Source organism: Cimex lectularius, unplaced genomic scaffold, assembly GCF_000648675.2.
Source record: "Cimex lectularius strain Harlan isolate CLEC.00 unplaced genomic scaffold, Clec_2.1 scaffold35, whole genome shotgun sequence".
NCBI lineage: Eukaryota > Metazoa > Arthropoda > Insecta > Hemiptera > Cimicidae > Cimex > Cimex lectularius.
In genome coordinates, this window is record NW_019392746.1 from 1,971,950 (window position 1) to 1,990,760 (window position 18,811).

The 18,811-nt window shown below is 33.5% G+C and overlaps 1 protein-coding gene across 7 annotated transcripts in view; it reads right to left on the minus strand.

Moving 5' to 3' along the window:
- Nucleotides 1-18,811, minus strand: part of LOC106669290 (complexin-like) — a 340,082-nt gene that overhangs the window by 207,580 nt on the left and 113,691 nt on the right. For 5 of the 7 annotated variants that reach the window (XR_001340913.2, XM_024227159.1, XM_024227158.1 and 2 more), the window contains exon 3: nucleotides 7,454-7,486. The exons of the other annotated variants lie outside the window; for them this stretch is intronic. Coding sequence is in view for 4 of the 5 variants with exons in the window: in XM_024227159.1 (XP_024082927.1) it covers nucleotides 7,454-7,486 (33 nt within the window). In the remaining variant the exon portion in view is untranslated. The remainder of the gene's footprint in view (nucleotides 1-7,453; nucleotides 7,487-18,811) is intronic. 7 annotated transcript variants of the gene reach the window in all.

An 18,811-nucleotide genomic window follows, 5' to 3' on the forward strand; every position in this document is an offset into this window, starting at 1 on the left:
TTCCTGATAGCATAGTGGAACAAATCTTCGTTATCGCAACAATCAATTCAACAAAGTACATTATAAGAGCAGACTCAATTCCACAACAAGAAAAACTCCACAACTACGAACAACACTGCTCCATAGTAGAAGATTTAAGTGATAATATCTGTGATAACCCATAACTTCTATGTAGTGATTGTAATCGACCAAAGATAAACTGGGTAAACGGCGAAATGGGCCGTAAGTAACTTTAAGTTCCTATACTATATATTATGATTAATTAAGGTTTTTAGTTGAGATAAAAAAATCAATGGTACGAGCGGGATTCGAACCCACGATCTTCGGCTAGATACGTCGCTGCTCTCCCACTTGAGCTATCGTGACCTCGATCCACTCGGACACCAACTTCCCATCTCAACCCCACCTTTTGAATTTTCCCATTTCCTTTTTGCCATTTTTCAAATGTCGTGTAATCGGATTGGATTCTCGACGACAAATGAAATGGCCACGGAGCTTTAGTGAAGTATACTTCATTTTAATTCATTAAATTCCCTAATTTCTTGGTCCGCTTGACTAATTAATATATTATGATTAATTAAAGTTTTTAGTTGAGAAAAAAAGTTGAAAAATGGCAAAAAGGAGGGAAAACTCAAAAGGTGGGGTTGAGATAGGAAGTTGGTGTCCGAGTGAATCGAGGTCACCATAGCTCATGTAGTACAGTAGCGGCGTATCTAGCCGAAGATCGTGGGTTCGAATCCCGCTCGTGCCATTGACTTTTTTATCTCAACTAAAAACCTTAATTAATCATTAAGTTCACTATTTTTTGTGGTCCGCTTGACCAAAAAGGAGGGAAAATTCAAAAGGTGCGGTTGAGATGGGAAGTTAGTGCCCGAGGGGATCGAAGTCACGATAGCTCAAGTGGTAGAGTAGCGGCGTATCAAGCCGAAGGTCGTGGGTTCGAAGTCCGGTCGTGACACTGACTTTTTTACCTCAACTTAAAAACCTTAATTAATTGTATTGTGATAACATTTACTGTGACAACTAATTTCTATATTTATATTTACATATGTATTATTTATTTACCTATATGTGAATTTATTTATTTATTAATCTTTACATTTGTATATTTTTCTTTATATTTATATTTACCCATTTATACTTACCTATTTGCCTTGAATGTTGTTGTGTATATATAAATTGTTTGATCTTATGATAACTACTGTTATGCTTGTTTTCTATTTTATCTACTTACTAAGTTTTTCATAACTATTTACTTTACCTATGCCAAACATGTGTCAGCCGTTTTTTAATGTTTCCCCGCTAATTACAGTATGAAAATAATTAAACATAAAAAGGTTACAAGAAAAATCTGTAGATAGTGACAAAGCCTCGTTGCCTTTCGTACTTCTACATGCGTTTGTACATGAAAAATACAATTTTTCAATTAGAATCTTTTTTAAACCTATATTGGCAGCAGTGAAGTTGCTAAACCTTCTTCACTTTCGTCGTACCATGCAACGTGATAAAAAGCACCCAATTAAGGAGCGACCGCTCTCTAAATTTCTATTATGAGTATTGATTCTATTTGTAGCTAAACTAGTCAATACGGTAGATGGTCTGTACTGCAGATAGTGCGTACTGGTCTGTTATACTAGATAGAGTTGATTTTAAAGGTATTTACTTTATGCTGTATATCTACAGATAGTAATACTCGTGTGATTATTAGCCTTCAATATTAAAAAAGGTTTATGTATAATGTATGAGTAAGGGCGTTGATTAAAATATCTGCAGTCCTTGATGAAGAATCAAGTTTGGCCTTTGAAGTGAGCTTTGATTACTGCAATGTCAATACTTTACTCGTGTAATTTTGCTTTATGTTCGAGTCTGATTAATTCCATAGAGGGTCTAGTCATCATTAAGACATGACACGTGAGAGTAACGCGATAACCTTGTTTAGTGAGATGAGTAATTTGAGGGGTAACGACAGCTTTAAAATAGATAAGAAAGAAAATGAGAACGGTGGTGGTAGAACATTAACCGTCTTGTGCAATCAGGCGGTAGTGGACTTATCTGGATGAGTTGCAAGATATAGAGGTGATAAGTCATCAAGTAAAAACGCGCTTTTTAACCCAGAAAATTATTGAAGATAATGTGTGGTGATTTCTGAATAATTATTGAAGATAATAGGTTTACACTTGTTTATAACGGAATGTTCCATTATTGTTTTGAACAAAACAACGAAAGTGTGTTTTATTTCAGGAGGTTAATGGTGTGAAATATCCACAATATGATAAAACTTATAGCTTGTGAGATTTCTTCTTGAAGTTTACTAGTAATAAACCTGAATTTTGGTCGTTTCGATGATTTCTGCCCTCAAAGAATTGCTCAGTCACACGCGTCTCAGGATTTCGCAATATCCAAAGCGAAGCATAAAGGTTCAAGCAGGAGGAGGCAGGGACACAAACCTATCGTGAAGCGAAACTTTCAGTTAGACCAAAACAGCGACTGTGGTACGTCGTGTACTAGAGCTAGAAGAATTACATACAAGTTCTTCTATGAAGATGGGATGAAGACGGTACGCCTATAAGTGGGACGTACACATGCCAGAAAAGAGCAGTAAAGTGATCATTATCGATCAGTTCAACATTTGCATAGATTTTTTTTCACTTACCAACACATTGGATCAACGTACGGTCTTGAAGAAAGAAAATTAGTTGTTGTTACCAAGCTTTCGACTCATTTTAAGATTATCAAAAAGGCAAAACAACTTTAAATACGTCTACAGATTGACATAAAGTTTTTATAGGTGATCTCTAAATTCCTTGAAGACTGAATCCCAACATTGCCAAGGATTCTACTGTTGTTATACTACAGTCCTTAACAATGTTGGCCACCAAGAAAATTTGAGATCGCCTGTAAAAACTGAAATATGCCAATTTGTAGACTTACTTAAGGTTGTTTTGCCCTTATAAATAAATTAAAATAGGTTAAAAGCATGGCAGTAGCAATTAAATTTGCTTTCTTCTTCAAGACCGTACCGTGATCCAGTGTTCGAAGAATGTTTATTACCAATTACATGTCAATCTGACCTGCAAAACCTATAAAATGGTAAATATAAGCAAATGGTTGTAATAGATGCAGAATAGATCTTTACAGAACACAGACCGATCACTGAAAGAAGATGGCGAAGAGCGAAACGAGTCTGACAGACCAAATCAGCGTCTATCTAATGGCAACTTGAGAGAAATGACCCAGAAAATTGATCAGTATCGATTAGATTATCAGTTGCATAGATTGTCCGTTATTTTTTGTATCAGACTTAATATTACCATCTATCCAACTAATCTGACTTTTACAATACCTATAAAAAAAATTTAAAATAGGTAAACAGAACACAAAACCCCTCGCAGAATATGTTGAGAATGCAAACGAAAAAAGTAAAGTTACTACCTGCAGATCTTGTAGTTACACAAAATCGTCGAGTTCCTCCCTGAAGATGGCGTGAAGCCGGAAAGATTATGAGTGCAATGAGCATAGACACAGTTAAGTGATCAGTATCGATCAGTTCAACTTTTGCTTAATTTGTCAGTTTTTATTTTACTGCCATGTGTGCTTCTCACTTTTACTGCTTCTGACTTTTACAAAATCTATGAGGTAAATAAAAATCGAACCCACCACTGAAATAGGCGAGAAAGAGATTTACCAAAACGCAAAGATGGGAAGATCAAACTAAAACATTTCTACTAAGTTAAAAATGGGGTGTCGCTGATAATTTAACGATCTTGCATAAATGCTTGCATAAACCGACTGTTCTATTCAAAACTAACTAGTTTAGGCCGATGTTATTTGTGCCTATTATGCTCTCTTTCTCTAATAACAAACGGTACTACCTTTCACAATTGCGTGTGGACTATCGACCATTGAAACTGTACCTATGACCGGATTATTTAAATTTACGACAGAACCGTCTTGAATTTTAGAACTTTGTTTATATACATTACATCGGGTCCCTTTATACTTATTTGTTCGGTGCCCTGAAACAGGATTAGTCCATGCAAACACTTTCTATCTTCAAATATTTGCGCCCAACCCCGTCGCCACTTCAGCATTATCTCGTATTCCAACTCTTGCCGTTTTACCCGGCGGTAAACTCTTTCATCCTTCATCATTAACCATCCTGGCCCGTTTTTCTACCTTTCCCTTTCATTGCTATCAACTTTACTGGAAGGCTCTTACAAATTAGAATTTTAATTATCGTTCAAACTTTTTTTTAAATTGCAGGCTTCGGTGGAATCGTTTCAGACCCAAAGCCAAACCAAGTTGTCATACTGCAATAATAATTATATATATTTTTTTTTTAATAAAATCGTGACAGGTTTTATTACCGCCTTCTGCACAAGTGTTAGAGGAAACACGTGGAAGCTTAGTTCAGTGATTTCAAAGGGAGGAATGAAATTTATGGTTTAACCAAGTGGTACCACACCCCTTAGATGGTTAAAAACTGATAATTAAAAACCATTTCCCAATAAAAATTTTAAAATAAAAAGATCAACAATTTATCACATAACATCCTGCACATAAACCAGTTTTAAACTTATAAACTTTTGGTTGATTGTTTTAGTATTGAATCTATTATACTATTTATTTATACATTATATACGGTCAACCCGGTTATACTGGTTACGTCTAATCATAAGTAAAGTAGTGAATCTCGACTTAAAATAATTCAACTTAGATAAAGCGAACATTGCTACACATGCCAATCGCCCCGAAAATCTACTCACGCTAGGGTTCAACTCAATATTTTATAATATGATGAAAACTAATAACTTTTCCGTACGAATATACAAGGTCATTTATAAACTGTCAAAGAATCCATTGTTATTAAAAGCCCATACAATATTTAAAACGTTTTAAGATAAAGCCCGACGACCGACGCATCTCATTGTAAACTCTGAAAAGTTCTGTCATTAACGAAAGGGTACGATCTGAAAGTTCTGAACATTGTCAGATACATTACCACTATCCACTCGGATACTCTCTCTTCTCTTTTTTTACTCGAAGAGTTTATCACTTTATTAAGTTTTCCACAAGTCCAGACGTCGGCTTTGATGATGTTGGCAGGCAATTCCCCTCTCTGACAGATTTGTCTACGCCTGATTACGTAGATTGATTTTATAAGGGAGGGAGCAACCCAGTTTGGATCTAAATTAGGAGGAAAATTTTTTTTTATATCAACTGAATTATAAAGTGTGAATGTCAAAGGAGGGTTTACAAAAAGTCTTTTGATTAAATTGATAAAAACGTTTTGTCCTGATTAGAACTTAAGGGAGAAAATGAATTGAAAATTCCAATTGATAAAGCTTAACAGTGAATATAATGCGACAATAATAAAAAAAAAACACAATTTACAAATATAGCGAAAGTGAATTTCTTTAAATTTTTACAAAAACTCATTAAAAATATTTTAAAATATTTAAAAAAATAAAAACTAATTATGAAAATAACTGAGTAAAATGGATCATAAATTAATTTTTTATCAAGGAATTAATATATTTTCGATTACTTAATGTTTAAAATTATATTTTTCTAAAACAAGTTTTAGTTAAACATAACAAAAAACAACAGGAACATCTTGTGCAGTTATCCCTACATGGTCTTATATGCAAACCAAATTATAATTCTAGTTTCTTGTATGAAAATAAATATTGATTTATAAATATTTTGATGAATAGTGATGAGCTCATCCTTATTTTAAAGCCAAGAAAAAGTGACATCATGGAATTATGTAATCCACACGGCGTATATATACCGATGCAGCAGATTTACAACACCATTAACAAGAAAGGGGGGACTAAGAGCCTGGGATCATAAATAATAATGAAACAATTTTTGGTTATAATACGTTAGAAATTTTAAAAACGTGTATGAGCATTCTTACCAATGGACCGAAGTAACCGAGAAAAAATATTTAAGTACATTAAGTCCGAATTCCTGCCTTTGTTGTGCTATTTATTTCAAGGTAGTCGATTTTGTACGACAAATAAAAATACTTAAATAACAATATCAAACATAATAATAAATTGAAAAATGTGAGGAACTTATCTCTCATCCCGATCAATATGGAGTATTTTGTGGTAGTGTGAACGAGGTCTGGTTTGTGAATGTGGTATATTATAGCGGATGGAGAGTTTTATCACCAATTACTCCGAGAAATATGGAGTACTCTGGGATAGTGTGAACGAGGCCTGGTGTGAGAATGTAATTTATCAGCACGATAATTACTCAGAAATCGTGAGATGGTGGTCGACAACCAATTACCCCCGAGAATATCGAATACTCTGGGGTAGAGTGAACGAGGACTGGTGTGAGAATGTAATTTATTAGCCCCTGAGTCTGGGGAAGTGTGATTACTAATCAGGCCATCATATGTTATCTCGTTTCTGTTTTATGTGTATTTGTATTAGTCCTTTGTGTTGTTTTATCCACAATTGACGAGATCCTAAGGTCGGTTACCGCCGTAACTGGACTGATTATAATTTTGCTGGAAAATTGAAAAAGGTGCCGCTACTCCGATGCCGCTACTCCAATATATAACTTCACCAACTTATACCAACAAGTATAAGATACTTTATATCAGAAAGGTATAAGGCCAAAGGAACACCTCTGAAGGCCAACTGCTACTACTATCCCGTCGGCACAAAAACTGATAAACGCACGGGAGCTGGAGACCATGAGAAGAAGTACGAAGGCCGAACTAACTTTAAAATTAGGTCAATAGGCTACAGTTTTTAGTCTGCAATTGACACAGCACTTGAAGACTACGTCAGAGAAATAAAAAAGCTCCAAACACACACCCGGAAGATAGAATTTTCTCAGACAGTCAGGCGGCCTGTTGTCACATCAGGAACGATACAAAAGCGGTTGGTTCCCCGTCCCCAGTGACATCGTTGTATGTGAGGTAGGGACAAAGGTTGTACCACCCATGCGATACGGCACATAGGTTAGACCTGTCCGAGAATTAGAAATACGATATTTACGAAGAGAACCAGTAAGCGCATTTTATATTATTTCGGTAAGTTTGGTGATTGAGGTAATAAACAATAGAGTGGCGATGGTAGAAGATTGGAATAGATTGAAATTAAGTAGTTTTTCAAATATTATCAATAAAACTCTCCTGGCAGGATAGTTTTTAGTTTTCTTTTTTATTTCCCTTTTTCTTTGTGCTTGACGAGGAGCACATCATACTCCGCACTCTGTTAAACTTGAGTTACATATTATCAAGAATTATTTTTATTGCTTATCATTAATACATAGAAATATGAATTTGAAAGTTAAACATTTTTATTTACACATAACGCAAAATATAATGTTTCATTTTAATTAAAGACAAAACTTGGTTAGTAGCATGTTAGTACAGTATTATTGTAGGTTAATAATCCGGTTAGTTAAAATTTTATATAACATCTACCTTTGGCCGTTTTAAGTTCGGAAGAAAACAATCCTGAAAAATAAAAGTAAAATAATAAAAATAAATAGTTAAAAAATAAAATAAATAAAAAGTTTAAAAAATATCAAACAACATAAAAATTGTTTAATGAATCAACGAATAGTTTAAGCTTGCGCAATTTTAACATAAACTTGAAAAATGTTTTCTTTTCAAGTTCTATAGAATATTTATTCCTTCTAAAGTATAGAATAAACAAAAAATAATATAGTTCTTTGCGTAAGTTAATCAACTGTGAAACCAGAAACCAGTCAGTTTGAATTACAAAATTACTAGATTGCCAAGTTCCTGTCGAATCCTGATTTCGATTGAATTTTTAAAAAATAATAAAATATTTTCAAATAGCTAAAGTAATTCCTGTCCTAGAGCTAGCGATATTGGTCTATATGACGAAACTTCCATTCACTGGAAAAAAAATTGTTATTAAAATAAATTACCTTTACAATATTATTATCGGTATAAATAATTTTGGTAAGGAGATAATTAGTAAAAAATCGCTACAAATGAGAACGAAGTTGTTTTTTTAAATTTAGATCTGAGAAAAAAATTCTTACATATTTACATAAATTTACACAGTAGGTATTGCTTTCTTTAGCCTTTTCACCGTCAGGCAAGAAGTTATGCGGGCCGTCCAGAAGATGAAGTAAAGGATTGATGATAGAAGAATTATATCTAAATTAAAGCGTGAAAGGCTCTACGTTTGTAATTGGGGTCGGCACATTAGAGAGCCTCAGAACGAGTGAGATCAAAGCCGTAGGGTTTTAATCAGGGAGACCGAGATTGCAGACCACCTTTTCATCAGACGGTCACCCAAACAACCTCTTTTCCCCATCCTACACACATCAGCGACGAGCTTTACAAGTTTTGTGAAAGACGAGGAAAGCGAGCGATTCAATTATCCGGAAAAAGCAACAAGACCCAGAGTTTCTTTCTACTTCGCGATTTGTCAGATTAAGAGATATAATTGTGATAACGTAATCGCATCCCTGAGGAAAATTCTTTCTCCAGAAGTCTTACAATTTAATCGTTGACAGCTTTTAACAAAAGTAGATTAGTACTAAATTCCACAATTAGGCTTTTTACTATTATTTCACAAGAAGTATAATAGGACGTCATTCCACATCGCCCATGACTGAAAATTAGCATACTATGCATGACAGTTGATGATTCGAACCCACGACCTTCGGCTTGATACGCCGCTACTCTACCACTTGAGCTATTGTGACTTCGATCAACTCGGGCACTAACTTCCCATCTCAACCCCACCTTTTGAATTTTCCCTCCTTTTTGCCATTTTTCAATTGGCGTATCAAGCCGAGGGTCGTGGGTTCGAATCCCGCTCGTGACACTGACTTTTTTATCTCAATTAAAAACCTTAATTAATTGAATGATATTAATTGGTCAAGCGGACCACGAAAACTAGTGAACTATTCTATGAAATTGAGTACTTGTGTGATAGCAGGTAGCTTTTTCAAACCGGCAGACAAACAAAAAACTCCACAGGCACAACTGTAATAAACGGTAGTGCTTTAAGCCATATTATCAGCATATTAACTTACAATATAGCTGATGTTATTTCTATAATATATAACCCTGAGCTCATGAATTATTTGGAAAAAACATATATTTCTATTTTCGGAAATGTCAAAATGTTGTCAGTAAAACTCGACCATTATTCTGTAAATATCTTAGAATTTATCTCAGCAGTTAGGTTGTCAACAGAGGAAAGAGCTAGTGGGGATATCTTTGTAGCAGTTAAAAGGATTTAATTTTTAAAATATTGTAAAGATTAAAAGCTTAAGAAACTTAAAGGAAACTGAAATGGTAGTAGATTCAATTAACTTTTCTGCTAGAAGACAGAAGAATTTTACTGTCTTTATGATGTAATTGAGGAAATTTTAAATGTTAGATTAGATCTAAGTTTTATTTAAAACAGTCGACTAATGAATATTATTTATCTTCATTTCGGATCTAAAAAAAAAACGGTTGGAGTCCTGCCATTTCGCTACTTCGTAAATTGTTTTAAGAAACTTGGGTTTACTTACAACATATTAGCTCCTAGTGAACAACTTCACAAAAGAAGCGCACAAAAATAAATAAAACACACATTTAATTCATACGCAACATACGTGTACGTATAAAATGGGGACTACTAACACACAGACCACCCACTGAAGATGTCTAAATGCTACTAACACAGCGAGAATAATTGGACGAGAATAACAAAAATCTACTAAATAGGTTCATAATCTTTTCAGGCCTTAAGAAGAAATCTAACAATATAAATTATGTTTAAAGGGTTGGATGTATCGATCACTTTTTTATTCACGAATATTTTGGTCTGGATGAAAAGCAAATTCAAGGCAAATAGGAATTAAAGTCGTTGTTTTTTTGTTTTTTTCACCCAGGACACAGAGATCCAGAGTATTCGTGAACATAAAATATTATACAAAACCCAGTGGCGAAATATCACCTTCTATTCGCGCGATATCGCTTCGCATCGTTGGCAGTGTAACGGGGCCGTGTAATGTAAATAAATCGATAGCACAATAAGATAAAGCTTCATTTTAGGTTTCTCGATGTTTTTACTCTTAATGAATCGTATTGATTGCTGGAGGGAATTAGACCTTTCCGAGAATCGCATTACACATACCATCTGGAACATAATCAAAATGATGAAATATTCCAGTTGACAATGAACGATGTGGGGAGTTCGGTTGCCCGATATGAAGTTACACCTATAATTGAACATTCTGAAGTACCTTCACCTAGATTATTAGACGACAACAAATTAATTTCTACCCATCTAACTGTTTAAAGTTTGACAAGTATATGTACGTGTGATTACAATTTTTATTTCAAACTCGCCGACGAATGTAAATTTTGTTGAGGGCAGGATATTTACTGAAATGTCAAACTTTCACCCAACTATTAAATCTGGGGATTTTCTCCTGTCGTGGAATGATGAACCTGTCATTTGGTCATTACAGATCATTTTGACTTGCCTTTCCTCGCTTGGTTGGTTTGTCAGACGCGTTCCGACGAAGAATAGATAAGCGGTTATCGATAACGACCAAGTTTATTAGACAACACTCTCCCTCAAGAGATTTTTAACATTAAAAACTTGACGCCAACATAGCGTCATCCGCAGTGAACGTGTTAATAATCTCTCTCTTTCGTGAAAAAAATACTTTTTTTTTAGGAGTTTAATCAAGAACAAGGAAACTTTACAAATTATGTTTTCGTGAAAACCTTGAAATCAACCTAAAGGAGCCTCCGCTTTTCCCCTCTTAGTATACAATACATGTATTCATGCACAATGCGCCGATCGTGATAACTTTCATAAAGAATATAAAAGTTATTTTGGGGACTATTTCAGAACTAGTACAATCGACACAAGCATTTTGATTACCCTTCTAAGGCTAGCCTTTGTTAAACCACGTTGATTGTCATGCAAGTACATCAAATAAACCAGAAATATTGAATTAGGGCAAATTAGGAAAGCAAGGAACAAAAAATTGGTAAAATCAGGCATAAAATTCACTTTCATCTAGTTTAAAAAATTATTCATAAATCGTGAGATGCGGTCTGGTGTGATGTAGGTTTCAGAAAAACATTTTCTTTATCGTGCCACGTTTCGATCTTTATTGAGATCATCTTCAGGGCCTGGGATTTACATACAGAACAAAACAAACATAAAAGTAATTTCTTATAAATGGTTTATATCAACCGAGAAAACACAGCATCAATTACAGAACAGATACATGTAAACTCAGTCGCAGCTACGCCAATATCATTAATCAAATTTAATATAGATAACATACATATATCATTACATTACTACATTACATTCCACATATCAAATATTTTTCATAGTCTAATTGTCCAACAATTTAGCTTTCCTTTTCCTATTTATCCCTTTCTATATAATCTGAAAGGATAATCTGGCCGAACCATTACCAACACATTGTTTCCCTTCCTCGGCTCTTTTCACCTCAAAGAAGCCGACGCCTTATACAAAAATGTCTTTTCTATACCGACTTCCTTCCCCACCCCTTCAAAATCCAACGTATATAAACATAAAACAGCAAAATCTCACTGGCACTCTCAACACGACAGGCAAGAATGGCACAATTACACAGAAGACAAACACTTTGAGTGAGTAGAAATACTTTGATTGAATATAAAGAATATATTTTGCATTGTATAAATTCACTTTTCCACATCCTACATGTATTTGTTAAATGTAAACAATGTTTGTAAATTCCAGGCCCTGAAGATGATCTCAATAAAGATCGAAACGTTGGCACGATAAAGAAAATGTTTTTCTGAAACCTACATCACACCAGACCGCATCTCACGATTTCTGAATAATTATCGATTAACGGTCACTAATCACCACACATGTAATTAAAAAGATCGGCTAACCGTTTCTTAATCACCTAAAACGCATTTAAAAAAACCTATTTACAAAAAAAATTCCTTATCCGAAAAAAAACATTTAGCCTATCTAAATCGTGAAAAGTGTATTTTTGGTACTTTTTTAAAATTAATAAGTATATAATATAAAGATATTTCCTATGAAAAAACTTCAAAACCCTCATCGAACAACTTTCTCAAACATAAAACGTAAAAAAACTGTGATTTGAAAAATACCGGGAAAATTTTTCTAGGTAAAAATAGAATAAAACAAACAGTAAGTGTAATTATAAAAAATGTAATATGCGGAAAGGGGAGCTAAAAAAAGTTGGTAATAGACTTCTGAGGGAGATGAGTTACCTATCCAAAGAAAAACTGATCAGAGTTTGCAACAGGGAGTCACACAAATGACCAAGAATTCTTGTTTTTTATACGGCAACGTTCCTACATTTCATATTGATATTGACTGAACATTTAAAGTCCTTTACTGTCTTCCTGGGTCCTTTTATCCCTTTAGGGCCGGGCCCACAAATCACCCAGGTGGTCAAACTGCCTGGCGCAAGGCCACGTGTGGTGAGAAACGTTTTTACTAACAGAGAAATGGACTTTGTGTTTGTTATTTTCAATAATAAAATCCATTTAATCACAATCATATTACTCAAAATAACGAGTTTATTTCTTTAAACAATGGCGATGAAATATATAAGCAAATATTATAACACACCACTCTTCAATGGTTTCTTGTACACCCCGATGTAATTTTCGATCGTCCTTATGTAACCAACGACCTAGACCTTGTCCCTGACCCTTCAAATAGGTGGGAACAATAATTTCAGATTTGCAGCAATAAAAACTTTCTCTTTTTATAGGGCCCGGAGTTCTGTTGTTACCTTCTTTTCAAATGAAATACTTTTTGTGATCTACATCAGGGTCAGTAACGGGCCATATCGACAATCAAATCAGTCTAATAATACATCTGAAGGTCTAAAACGGCCTTGATCGATTTTTAGAGCATCGCATTAAAAAAAAAACTCAATTGTTAAATCAATAACGACATTTAATTTAATTATAATTTAAGACAATTAGTATATAAACTCTTTGTGCCACTGTACCTTTTATCCTCAAATATGTTTTTTTTTTTTATATATTGACAGGAAGGGTCAATAGTTCTATTTAGACCAGGGGTCAGGACAATCATCGAGGGGACCAATTGGTGCAATTCTTCCTGAAATTCTCCGGGAGAGATAAAATTCTGCTGAGGACGACGGCCGGCTTTTCGGGTAACCGTGGTTCATCTTTAAAACATCGCCCTTCTATCTCTACTGTTCTTGTACCCAGCTTTACTACATCTCTGGTTTTGCAATTGCAACAACATCCTAGGATACATTTATTTATAAGAAGAGGTAATTGATTGGTGCTCCGCTTGATATACAGTGCCGTGCCTTATGAGTCTTTCATGAACCTCTTATCTACCTTTCGAACATTTACTTCTCAAACTTTCCCTGTTTACACATGGAGCTGGTTCGTCTTATCTAGTTCTTCATCGGTTAAAAAAACCAAGCAACCATATAGTTAAATTGAGTTTTGTGTGTGGTGCAAGTTGGTGAATCAATTTACTTGGCCAATTCTACAAAGATAGATTTGGAGGAGAGAGCGCACGCGTTTTCATTCATGATCAACACCGACCTAGGGAAATTAAATTGTATTTAAAAGACAGTTCCCGAAGGTTTTTTTATGTCTATAACAATGAAAACTAGGAGCGAAATGCTAAATTTAAATTGTTCATACACTAGAAGTGAGGAGAGACATAAGTGTTTTCGATGCAATTCATATGTCAGTAGATAAAACTGGCTTTCACTTTGTATGTATCTGCCCAATTCTGAGGAAATACAGAAAAAATATTTAAATGGACGAAATTGGCAGCAACTATACAATTATTTTAGAAGAAGAAGAATTTAATTATTAAATTAATATATTTAATCAATTATTTATTTATTCGACTATTTATTTATTTATTCCCTTGCTTTACTGTATGAATCTATAACTTGTTAATGTTGTGTGGTTATTGTTAATTGTATTCAAATATGGTTATTTTGTTAATGTTAAATTGAGTTCTGTATAGAATATTTATATATTTACTAATAGTTGTTATGAGGTATAAATGGGTTATGGGCATATATTAAAATAATTTATTGTTACAATTTGAGAAACTGTTTATACATGTACGCTTGTATTTTTTATTGTTATTTTTGATTTAATATAGGATTCAATACCTCTTATATATTATATAGAAATTATGCGAGCCAACTTCCGCAGACATATGATATCTCAAATGTGTATATACTTTTTGTACAATTCATATTTGTATGCACTGTTTTCAGAAAAAGAAATAAAATGCATTTATATTCGATTCTACGAAGATAGACTACTTAACTAGTGACTTTTTGTAATTCACTAATTTTCTTGACACGATCGTTTTCTATCATTTCAGATTGTCTACGCTCAAAGTATTTCTTTTTTTCTAAAAAGTGCGTCTTATATATATTATATACAAATTATGCGTGCCAACTTCCGCAGACATATGATATCTCAAATGTGTATATACTTTTTGTACAATTCATATTTGTATGCACTGTTTTCAGAAAAAGAAATAAAAAGCATTTCTATTCTATTCTACAAAGATAGACTACTAAACTAGTGACTTTTTGTAATTCACAAATTTTTTGAACATGATCGTTTTCTGTCATTTCAGATTGTCTACGCTCACAGTTTTTCTTTTTTTTTCTAACAGGTGCGTCTTATATATATTATATAGAAATTATGCGAGCCAACTTCCGCAGACATATGATATCTCAAATGTGTATATACTTTTTGTACAATTTATATTTGTACGCACAGTTTTCAGAAAAGGAAATAAAAAGCATTTCTATTCTATTCTGCAAAGATAGACTACTTAACTAGTGATTTTTTTAAATTGACTAATTTTCTTAACATCGTTTTCTATCGTTTCAAATTGTCTACTCTCACAGTATTTTTCTAACAGGTAAATAAGAAGGGTCATGATACAAAAATAGAGCCACATAGGACGAATTAGAAGGGATGACGAGGACAAAATATGTACACCATCTCAGATCTCAAGAGGAAACCTCACCCTTTAAAGAAAAGGTTTTCATTTTACATCCAATAATTGAAATAATTTTTTTAGGGGATAAAACCATCCTTCTAAACAATATTTTTATTAAGACGCATTTCGGGACACCTGCTTCCTCCATTCAATCGAACTAAAACGTATTCATGCGTATTGTCTTTAGAGCGTTTAAGTCGAGACATTTAGTGAAACAAGGCCATTTCCATACTCCATGCTAGCAACGTTTTGCACAGGAATTGATGAAAATAAAGGATGCATGGTTTTGACAGGCTGTTTTGGCAGATTTAAGGATCAAACTAGTCTGGGTGTGCCTAAATTACGTAATGGCCATATAGGAGCACAAGAAGGTGAACAAGAAACCATTTAAGGAGGGTGCCGAGGTATGAAGATATAGAACGAGTTCAACGTGAAGAAATGTTTGACCCGTACTCTATTAACTGAATTGTTTGACATATTTTCATAAATAGAGATAAGAAAATAAATAAATAAACGACGAATTCGATCTTAACCGTCTATTGTCAATTTCTGATTAAAATAGGATGTGTCATAAAATTCCACTTAACGAACAATAGGTTGCGGCAATTCATTAACCTAAATTTCCCAATGTGAATTAATCATGTAAGCACCGTGCCTTTGTTGTCGGAAAGAGGTGAAAATTCTTGTTATTGTTCCGAGAGGAATTTACCATACAAGTTTTGTTTATTGCCACCCCGGGGGGAAAAAGCTTTCGCAGGGCAAACAAACTCGTCAGGAACATGAAGTTATACAAAGCTCAAGTCAGTCTTTGAAAAACGCGCCTTGTTATTTTTATAACTATTATTCCAATTTTGAACATACTTTGCAGAGCAAGTTTTTGTGTCGAGACTGAGAAAGCGTAAATTTCAGTGTGGAAACCTAAGTTACTACGATGTTAAGATAACGACCAATATTACGATGTCTGTGCTTTCTTCTAAGCCAATAATGAGAAAATTATGTTTTGAAAAAATAACTCAATCAGGTGCTGCGTTTCCAAGATTCTTAAATAATACATTAAACAATCCATTCGTGCAAGGAGGCCCCAGCAAATAATCTTACTTTCTAGCTCCAAGTTTAAAAAAAGACTCATTTAAAGCACACTCTACGAGAACAGAGTTCGTTAAATGTCTCTACTTTATTATAATTTCGTAAGGTTCAAAGTTTTACATTTCGCACTTCCAAAGTTTAAAGAAGAAAACATGTGCATATAAAATTACATAAACAAAGCCTTTTCAGAATAAAACACAATTATTCAGGCCTCGTAATAAGCCGCTATCTTACCATGTAATATTAGTATTACGGTACAACGGTCTCCAATGCCCGCCGAGGAAAACCCCTTTAAATGCTCTACGATAAGAGCTTTACATTATTTTAAGCTTTGCCATCACTGACGAGATTTATGCTTTTTATTCTACGCTACCTATGAATATAAACAGATAAGATAAATGAATTACAGTTCATATAGGTTATTTTTTGTTAATTATAAATTAATGATTAGAAATTAGTTAATATATTCAACATTACGTCTTATTTATACTTTATTTATGATTTATGCTTAATTCATAAGATTATATAAGGAAACATTTAAAACTGTTTTAAATGTGAAGAAATGGATTGTGTGTAGATAAACCGAGGCCAATTTTAGTCGCAAGGGTCTCAAATACGAACAAAAGAACAAACGCAACAAAATTGAATAATAATAAATATCAACTAGAAAATGGGTGTCTCTCAATTCATAAGGAACGAATTTATAAAAATACATTACCATCTTAAAGACCCTGCACGGAATAGTAAAATCAGAAGTATTTCAAGCTGGACGGTAAATTTTGACACATATCAGATTTAATTAAAACATGGATTTCTCGAAAACATTAGCGGAAGATACCGAGAGTGGAAGCCGAAAGGAGCAACGCGAATTCCTACATAATAAAGAAACGGAAAAAATAAACAAATATCTCCCCTAAATTTTCAACATAATTCTGTTGAGGATGTCTTTAGTCCTCGCAGTATGCCAATTCTGCAAAACAATCAAACAAAAAAATCAATTTTACCACATTTAAGGTACCTAGTCTACAAATTAAAGTTTTTAGTTGAGATAAAAAAATCAATGGTACGAGCGGGATTCAAACCCACGACCTTCGACTTGATACGCCGCTACTCTACCACTTGAGCTATCGTGACTTCGATCCACTAACTAACTTCCCATCTCAACCCCACCTTTTGAATTTTCCCTCCTTTTTGCCATTTTTCAATTGGCGTATCAAGCCGAAGGTGGTGGGTTCGAATCCCGCTCGTACCATTGATTTTTTTATCTCAACTAAAAACCTTAATTAATTTAATGTTATTAATTGGTCAAGCGGACCACGAAAACTAGTGAACTATTCTATAAAATTGAGTACTTGTGTGATAGCAGTCAGCTTTTTCAAACCGGCAGACAAACAAAAAACTCCACAGACACAACTATAATAAGCTGTAGTGTTTTAACCCATATTATCAGCATATTAACTTACAATTTAGCAGATGTTATTTCTATGGTACATAACACTGAGCTCATGAATTATTTGGAAAAAACATATATTTCTATTTTCTGAAATGTCAAAATGTTGTCAGTAAAACTCGACCATTATTCTGTAAATACCTTAGAATTTATCTCAGCGGTTAGGTTGTCAACACAGGAAAGAGCTAGTGGGGATCTTTGTAGCAGTTAAAGGATTTAATTTGTTAAAATATTGTAAAGATTAAAAGCTTAAGAAACTTAAAGGAAACTGAAATGGTAGTAGATTCAATTAACTTTTGTGCTGGAAGACACAAGAATTTTACAGTCTTTATGATGTAATTGAGGAAAATTAAAATGTTAGATTTATCTAAACAGGAGACTTTAACTGCAGACTGGGCTCTCGCGAAATGAACTTTATTTAAACATGTACAAAAAAGAAATTAAGCTTTTCAATGTGTAATTATAAGTAATGTGAGGATATGTACGACTTTCCTGCCATGTACCTAATATGTAAGAAATTTCCTTCAATTTATTCCAAGAAACAGGATTTCATTGATCATGAATTCGTTCAATATGTAAATGAAAATAATATTAATTAGTTAATTATTGTATACCTTGTTGATGATACAGATTCAAATTAGTTTCACAATTTAATTATTACAACCAATTTTAGTCATAGTTTTCTTTTGTATTTGTATTGTACATAACTAAATTTATCCGGACATTTCTGACCAAAGAAGACACTATTATTATTTTAAGTAACAAGATGTTTTGTAAAATCCAACGGAAGATTAATCCAGAAAAAATTAATTAATTTTGAACGGACAGAAACCTTGAATAAGATAAAGTATCGTAAGTGTCCAACGGCTGTTTAATTACATTTTAAATTTATGTTATACTGAAAAACTACCTCTTGGTTTACTTTGTTAAATAAACATTTTATTAATAAATAATTATATACACCTATCTTTCAAGGAGGAGAGGATTATATTGACTGTAAGTCGATAAAGTGATCGGAAACTCACAATCCTTGCTTCAAAATTTTTATTGAAACTATATAAAAAGGAAAGAAGGGCGAGGAAGATAGCATAAATATTTCAGTTTAAGTTGTTTATGTCCAGGAGCGAACACATATTGAATCAAAAATCAATCGATCCATCAGATGCCAGAAGAATACAAACTTACATAGGTGAAGGTTAAAAAAACAATGTTTGTTCTGAAATATTTATCGATTGATTCGTAG